Source organism: Acanthamoeba castellanii, assembly GCF_000313135.1.
Source record: "Acanthamoeba castellanii str. Neff unplaced genomic scaffold scf7180000084711, whole genome shotgun sequence".
In the NCBI taxonomy this organism is placed as follows: domain Eukaryota; phylum Discosea; order Longamoebia; family Acanthamoebidae; genus Acanthamoeba; species Acanthamoeba castellanii.
The window spans coordinates 162,587-170,899 of record NW_004457391.1 but is presented as its reverse complement, the minus strand read 5'-3'; the positions used below and the strand labels follow the sequence as shown (position 1 = coordinate 170,899).

Below are 8,313 nucleotides of genomic sequence, written 5' to 3'. Positions count from 1 at the left end.
ATTACACTTCATTTGCATTTCTTTCTACCGCGATTGACGCCTTACCACTAGCGCAAGAGCAAATCGTGCTTCTCTTCTCGTGTGGCGCTCATACTTTTCTGTTATTTTTCGGGCAATTAGCTGTGCCCGTCTCGCGATTACTGACCCCACTCGATCGACACAGATGCCCGAGGCCGAAGATGCCAAGACAACCGGCAAGGGCAAGAAGGTCGCCACGAGGAAGGGAAGTCTCGAGGGCGAAGGCCCCGTCCTCAAACTCCTGCAAGATATCCTTTCCGCCTCTTTGTTCCCTCTCCCTCTTCTTGCGCTTCGCGTGTGCATGTGCGGTGCGTGTCGTGCGCTATCTCTGTGTGCGCGTGCCTTGTGTTCTTCACACACCTCTCCGTGTTAGAGCTCCTTGACTCCTTGTTCACGTATCGTGGAGCCGCTGGGCGATTTGAAGAAGAGCTTGCGCACCGGCAGCACGGCGGTGTCGGCCCTCTTGGGCGCCATCACCGCCGGATCGCAGGCGGGCGCTGCGGATCGCGCCAAGTCTGCCGGCGCCTACCAGCTGTACATATGGGGCAAACTGGTCGCGCAGCAGCCCAAGGTATACGACTCACTCACGCATCTCATCTCGATGTGTCGCGGACCGAGCCATTCGCTTACGCACTCCTCGTCGCTGTTTACAGAACACGGCCATGAGCGTGTCGCTGAGCGGACCCTCGTTCAGCATCGGCGGCAACTCTCGGTGCAGCCTCACCCTCTCCGATCCGGGCATCAGCAGCAGCGTGGTCTGCAAGCTGCAGAACTCGGTATCGTGCCGCACTGTTGTTTATCTCCATTTCAATGCTCACAATGGACGCCGTCGCTGACGCCGCCTTCGCTCATGTCGTGCTGGGTTTGCAGTTTACGACCGGAGTGGTGCAGATCGAGGGCCAGACGAGCAGGGACATCCTATTTGTCAACCGCAAGCAACTCAAGAAGGGCGTCAAGCAGCCCATCAAGACCGGAGATGAGATTTCGATCATCACCAAGCAGCAGACCTACTCCTTTGTACGATCACACATCAGCCCCTGCCCTGTCCACCGATTACGACTATCACCCGACTCATGACTCACCAGACCTCAACCCCCAACCCAACCATAACAGACCTTCCAGAAAGTGCGCTCGCCGTCGAAGCTGTCGCCGACGCCCGGCCTGGGCGCGCTTCCCTCTCTGCCTTCGCTGTCGCTGCTGGCCGGCGGCGGTCACCCGCACCTGTCGGGTCTGGCGCCGTCGCACGGTCTGACGGGCTTCCCCTCGGCCTCTACCTCGCCCTCGGCCTCTACGTCCACCACTCCTTCGTCGTCGGCGAATTCCTCCTCCTCCAGCTCATCGTCGCAGGCCGCGTCTTCGTCCTCATCTTCGTCGTCGGGAGGAGCGTCTGCCCAGCAGCCCGCCCCCGAGCCCGCGGATGCAGCTGCCCACGATATCTTCACGCTGGGCAACCTGCCCATGGCGTTCTCGATGCACCGCGGCTCCGATCTCAGGAGAAGGGCCGCTGCGCGCAACAACAAACGTACGTACCTCTCCGCCTCCGCCTCCGCGCTCTCTATTTCGTGTGTCATCACACGCATCTCGTTTGGTCGATCCTGTTGACACGTGTGTCGTGTGTTGGTTATATTTCAGGCCCGAACAGAATCCTTACGGTCAAGGGTGGCGAGATCTTTGGCGATCACTCGCCGCTGGGCCACCCGCGTTCGCTCATTCTCTCTGCGGGATTCGGCGGCGATGCCCCGGCGTCCAGCGCCAGCACGGCCCAGCCATCGGCCGCGGCCGTTGCCCAGAAGAAGGCGTGCAAGGAGGACCTCGCCAAGAACTTCTTCAAGTGGCAGGACATCACCACCACCTTCGAAGAGTTCCCCTATTTCGTCGAGTACGCGCTCTACCATCACCACCGTGACCTGCCTGCGTTTTCCAATTTGCAGTGCAACGGAGCAGGCCTAACCAAAAAACTATGACCACAGCAACGATACGAAGCAGATGCTGCTGAACTCGGCGTTCGCGTTCATCAAGAAGCCCGACCTGGTGAAGCACATCACCGACATCCCCTCCATCAGCAGGCGCATGCTGCTCGCCGGACCGCCCGGTATGCCTAAGGCCTCCCCTCGCGCTTTGCCGTATCTTCTTGCTCTTCGCTCACCTCAATCACCACCCCTCAGGCTCGGAGATCTATCAGGAGGCTCTCGTGAAGGCCGTCGCGCGCCACCTGCAGGCCAACCTGTTCGTCTTTGAGGGCTTCAAGCCGGTGGAGCCTGCCAAGACCGCTGCCGCTGCGACCAGTGCCACCACTCCCGCCCTCTCCGGCGCGGCCGCCACGTCGACCGACGTCGCCAAAGACAAGCCCGCCTCCGAGAGTGGCAAGCCCGCTGAGGAAACCGCTGCCGCCGCGACGGATGCCAAGGCCGTCGAAGCTAACCCGGCAGGAGCAGCCACCACTGCCGAGGCGAAGGAGGCCGCCAACCTGCCCGAGCGTACGCTCGGCTCGGCGCTGAGCCTGGCCTCGGCCATCAGCGAGCTGCTCTCGGTGACGGCGTCAGCGTCGGCGCCTGCGGGCATCGCCGGTGACCACATGGACGACGAGGATGCGGACGGCGAGGCCGGCGACGAGGACGAAGCCGACGGCGAGCTCGAGGGCGACATGGACGCCTTTGACGATATGGACGAGGACGAAGACTCGGACGCCGATGACGATGACGACATGGAGGGTGACGCCTGGTTCGGCAAGCGCTCCGACATCACCAAATGTATTCCTCCTCCGCCCGCAACGCGCATCAAAAGACATGCCGAGCTGACCGTGTGTGTCGTGTGTGTCGTGTGCAGCCCGGAGGACCAGGTTCGGCCCGCTGTCGGGACTGAGTGCTGCTGGAGGCTACTTCGGTGACGGCCTGCACTCGAAGGTGCACCAGGAGGAGCGCGATTCGCAGGAGAAGATCAACGTGTGCGTCTTCCCGCCATGACCGCCCATAATTTTTGTGTTTAATAGTTATTTTCCCACCCCCGCGCAGTGAGGCGCTGTTCGAGCTGGTGACTGCCGAGGAGAGCATGCCGTGCATCCTCTACCTGAAGGACACCGAGAAGACGCTCCTCACGTCTTATGAGCGATACGCCAACTTCAAGCGGCAGCTGGACAAGATCTCCGCGCCCCTCGTCGTCATCGGCTCCTCCATCGTCTCCGCCAAGGGTGCGTTTTCTTTCATTTTCTTCTTCCTTTCTTTCATTATTGCTAACGTTGTTGTTTGTGTGACGTTGCAGGGAAGGGAGACAAGGCGCCCGGTGGGTTCCTGCTGTCCAAGTCGGGCGGCGGGACCACGCTGTTGGACTTTGCGCTGTTCGACCACATTTCGCGCATGGAGGAACGCGCCCGGGACACCTCCAAGGGCGCCCGCATCCTCTCGCGACTGCTGCCCAACAAGATCGTCGTCAACCCGCCCAAGGAGGGACCCGAGCTGCCCAAGTGGTGCGTCGTTGCGCTGGCGCGCCGCACGGTCACCGGTTGCTCGTGTGTGCTGACTCGGTCATGCGTGTATATGTGGTACACAGGACGAAGCAAATCTCGAAAGATCAGCAGGACATGAAGCAGCAGCAGAACAGGGCGGCCATCAGGAAGGTGCTCGAGAAGAACAACATCGCCATCATCGAGGGCGAGGAGGGCCTCAGGTCCAGGCCTCTCCGCGAGCAGGTCTTCACGAGCGACAAGGTGGAGAAGATCGTCGGCTGGGCGGTGGGTCACCACCTGGTCAACAGCGAACAGAAGGGCCAGGAGGTGAGGATGGATGGCACCAAGCTCATGCTCCCCGCCACCGCCATCGACCACGGTATCCGCATGCTCAACAGGATCCAGCCCCTCGCCACCAAGGTACCCACTCTTGCTCTTCTTTGCGCCTGTGTGCGCGATGGTGCGGCGGTACACAATGCGTGTGCGGTGTGTGCGGTTGTGTGTGCGCGCGTGCGGGATTAGGGCTAACATGTGATGGATGCAGACCTCGCTGAAGGACGTGCAGACTGACAACGACTTCGAGCGCAAGCTGCTGGCCGAGGCCATTCCGCCCAACGAGCTGGCCGTGCGATTCGAAGACATCGGCGCCCTCGACAAGGTCAAGGTAAGTCAGTCGCACACCACATTCTCCCGCCTGAGTCGTGTGTATCGTGTGCGCGTGTGTCGTGCGTGTGCGTTGGCCTAATCTCGGTCGCGATGTGTGTGCTACAGAACACGTTGAAGGAGCTGGTGATGCTTCCGCTGCAGCGACCAGAGCTGTTCCGCAAGGGCAATCTCACGAAACCGTGCAAGGGCATCCTCCTGTTCGGCCCGCCCGGTACCGGCAAGACCATGCTCGCCAAGGCCGTCGCTACCGAGTCCGGCGCCAACTTCATCAGTACGTACCTCGCGTCACTGACTCCTCACTCCTCGCTCTTATGACGTTCGCGTTGCTTACGACGATCAATGAACACACACCACACACACACGCCATAGACTGCTCGATGTCGTCGATCGGCTCGAAGTGGTTCGGCGAGGGCGAAAAGTATGCGCGCGCAGTCTTCACGCTGGCCAGCAAGATCTCGCCCTGCGTGGTCTTTATCGACGAAGTGGACAGGTACGACCCATTCAATGCGTTCATCCACCGCCGCGTTCGGGATGCTCACCACACGACACACACGACACACACGACACACATCCCGATCACACCGATCACACACACACACACACACACACACGACAGCATTTTGGGAAGCCGTGAGAAGTCGGGGGAGCACGAGGCCATGCGAAAAATCAAGAACGAGTTCATGAGCATGTGGGACGGCCTGAAGACGAAGGAGAACGAGCGCGTGATCGTCATGGCCGCCACCAACCGACCCTTCGATCTCGACGACGCCGTGCTCCGCAGGATGCCCCGTCGCCTTCTCGTCGATCTCCCCGACGCCGAAAACAGGTAACCGACCACACGCACACGCACACGCACACGCACACGCACACGCACACGCACACGCACACGCACACGCGCTTACGTGGGTGGTGAACGGGGAACGTACAGGCAAAAGATCCTGCGTGTGATCTTGGCCAAGGAGGAGCTCGAGCCCGAATTCGACTTCAAGGCCGTGGGCGACATGACGGAGGCTTCTCCGGCAGCGATCTCAAGAACCTCTGCATCTCCGCCGCCTACATGCCCATCCGAGAAATCATCGAACAGGAAAAGGTACGCACCACAGACACACACCACGACACACACACACACACACACCACACACCACGACACACACGGTGCTGATGTATGGCGTGACATTGCAGAAGGAGGGCAAGGAGATGGACCTGACGAAGAAGAGCAAGAGGAGCAAGAAGAGCGAGAAGGGAAAGGAGAAGGCCGACGATGCGATGGTGCAGGAGGAAGAGGAAGACGATGATGAAGACGATGAGGAGGAAGACGCGGAGGAGCGTGAGCCGCCGGTGATCCGTGCGCTCGGGATGGAGGACTTTGTGAAGGCCAAGAAGGAGAACAGCGCCAGCGTGCACGAGGACGCGCGGGCCGTGGGCGAGCTGCGGAAGTGGAACGAGATGTACGGCGAGGGCGGCAACGCGCGAGGCAAGGACCTCTCCTACTTCCTCTAAAGCTAGACGTACCCACCACCACCACCACTACACGAGCCGCAGACAACAACAACAACGAGGAGGAGGAAAACATGATGAAGAGTAGAGGGGAAGAAGAATAAAACGTGGCATACACTACGACAACTACATCAACAGAACACACCACGCGCACTCAGCAGGCCGCGCTGGGCGCGTGGGTGGCCAGCATGCGCAGGAAGGGTCCCACGCTGAGTGGGCCGAGTAGGTGCGAGGAGATGTCCTGCACCATTGCAACACAGCCAACAAACCAACGTCAGAGGAAGAAGGCTTGCCGGAAGAGGAGACGCGTACCTCGACCCAGTTGCCAATTTCGATGTGTGCGTGCGGTGTGGAAAGCCAGCGGCCGAGCTTCTGCTTGAGGTCACTCGCGTGGCGCTCCAAATGTCGCCCGAGCTTGGTATTGAATTGCCCACGCCACGATGACGATGTGTGTAAGTCTCTCGAAAACTTCGGCGTAGAGGTCTGTTCGAACGAATGACGTGGGTACCTCGGCGTTGTCAAGGCAGAGGGCAAAGTCTTCGGCGTCGTCCTCCCGGCCCAGCTCCCACCGTTCGATTTCGCGCCACTCGCGCTCGGCTTCGTCGACGCCCGCCGCCAGCCCGTCGACCCACGGGTCCAGCCCAAAGTGCGCGTAGCGCGTCTTCACCAGCGCGGCGATGAACCGATTCCCGCCGTCGGGGCCTTGAGCCTCGCTGCCGCTGGCGTAGTCGAGGTTGATGAGAGGGTCGGCGGTGACCAGGTGTAGATAGTGGGCCAGCGCCTTGATCTTGATATCGGTGGGCCAGTCCGTATGCACGGGGATCGGATGCTGCATCACCGCCTCGCGCAGAGCTACCTGGGCAGTGTGTGCGGTGCGGTGTGTGCGGTGTGTGTCAGGAGCGAGTGTGGTGTGTGCGGTGTGTGTGGTGTGTGTCAGCAGCGAGTGGTGCGGGCGACAGAGGGAGCGTAGTACTTCGTCCGATTCGGTGTGCACGCTCACCGAGATGCTGACGTCGTCGCCCACCACCGTCACCTCGTGAAACCAGTACGGGGGCAGGTAGAGCCTTCTCACGCGAGTCAACTTGTGCGATCGCATACCACACACACGGCACACAAGGCACGGCACACGCAACACGCAACACGACACGCGTGCAACACGTACACGTCACCGGGATGCAACACGACCTCGTGCGGCCGCATCTTGGCGTAATCTGGGCAGAAGCAGTGGGTGGTGAGCGTGCGATCCAGTGACGCTGCAAGTGTCGCTCCAGACTCGCGTGTTTACCGGGGAACGCGGAGGAGACGTTGACGCCGGACTGCTCCAGTACGGCCGGGTCCACCTGCGACATGCGGGTCGAGGGGTGCAATCGGGGGAACAGGTAGAGGTACGGCCACTGCTCGGGCGAGTACAACCGGAACCTCTTGTGTCCTGCGCCACACACACACACACACACACACACACACACACACACACACACACACACACACACACAGCTGTTGGCTATCGCACACGCACACGCACTACCGCACACACCATCGCACACGCAGGCGAACCTTGGACTTGGACGTAAAAGTTGTGGAGCAGGTCGTAGTGGGTGGGCGTGCGGATGAGCGGGCCGCCCACCCACACGTTCGTTTCCCACACCAGCCGCCACCCCACCGTAAGAAACGACCTGCCCGTCCCGCCAAAAAAGAACGAAGCACGACAATGAAGACAAAGAACGAAGCGTTGGCAGAGAAGAGGGGGGGCGGCAGCACGCACTGGTCGCCCACGTCGACCTGAACCGAGGCCGGCAGGGCGTCGAGGCTGCTGAAGAAGTAGGCGAACTTGCGCTGGTCGCCGCCCTTGTTCCCGCGCGACAGCGCCATGAACTCGTCCGACGTCATCAGCTCCTCCTGCGCGTGTCGTGCCGTCGTGTGTGCGGTTGATCATGCGTGTGCGGTCGTGTGTGTGCGGTGGCGTACGGTCCATGGTCGGTGCCACTCGAGGCCGGGAAGTGTGCCCATCGGCTGCACGCCGCTGTGCATGCGCACCGTCGGCAGGCCGCTCACGTGGACCTTCAGCGGACCGTCGGCCCCGAGCGACGCGGCAAAGTCGTCGGCTTGGTGGTTGGTGGCGGGCGCCCACCTGCGCATCGCCGGCCACGCCTTCACCTGCGCGTGTCGTGTCGTGTCGTGTCGTGTCGTGTTGTGAGTGGCGCCGCACGTGCGTCGTGTGCGGTTGTGTGGGGGGGGGGTACGGGCGAGTTGCGGATGAGGCGAGGCTTGCCCTCGGCGAGACACGCGGTGGCGAAGTCGTGGCCCACCTGTCCTTCATCGGTAGTTGAAGATGACGACAGCGGGAGCGACCACACCTCGACCGGAACGGCGTGCGGTGCCGTCAGATCCTTCGTCTCATCGAATTCGTCATCTTCAAATCGAGAGCGTAATCGCTCCAGCAATTTGGGTACCAGCACAGATTGTGGATTGGCAGAGAATGGAGGGGCGACGTGGATCTCTCTGGAGAAGAGGGTCCAACAGGCGAAGAGGGCCACGAAGAGGGGCAGCAGAACGAAGGCCACCATTCTCCATCTCGAACCTTCGCTCTTCGTTGTTGCCATCTTTTTGAAGAAATCAAAAAGGAAAGAAGATCGATTGATGAGATGAAGAGATCGAAGTGGTGAAGAGCTCACGTGATTCATTTCGAAAAG

General features: G+C 60.9%; 2 protein-coding genes and 1 pseudogene across 2 annotated transcripts; 2 read left to right on the top strand and 1 right to left on the bottom strand.

Moving 5' to 3' along the window:
• Positions 1–163: 163 nt before the first annotated feature.
• On the top strand, positions 164–1,968 carry ACA1_378030 (uncharacterized protein; the record flags this gene model as incomplete). Its single annotated transcript, XM_004337651.1, has 7 exons — positions 164–247; positions 425–589; positions 672–794; positions 889–1,035; positions 1,132–1,540; positions 1,651–1,897; positions 1,950–1,968. The coding sequence occupies 7 exons, from the start codon at positions 164–166 to the stop codon at positions 1,966–1,968; spliced, it is 1,194 nt and encodes a 397-aa protein (XP_004337699.1).
• Positions 1,969–2,004: 36 nt separating this feature from the next.
• Positions 2,005–5,626, top strand: ACA1_378020 (annotated as a pseudogene).
• Positions 5,627–5,777: 151 nt separating this feature from the next.
• ACA1_378010 (Peptide-aspartate beta-dioxygenase) lies at positions 5,778–8,187 on the bottom strand (the record flags this gene model as incomplete). The annotated part of the gene is made up of 10 exons (XM_004337650.1): positions 5,778–5,864; positions 5,936–6,037; positions 6,132–6,479; positions 6,597–6,687; positions 6,786–6,834; positions 6,909–7,052; positions 7,178–7,296; positions 7,386–7,519; positions 7,589–7,777; positions 7,864–8,187. The coding sequence occupies 10 exons, from the start codon at positions 8,185–8,187 to the stop codon at positions 5,778–5,780; spliced, it is 1,587 nt and encodes a 528-aa protein (XP_004337698.1).
• Between the last annotated feature and the right edge of the window lie 126 nt (positions 8,188–8,313).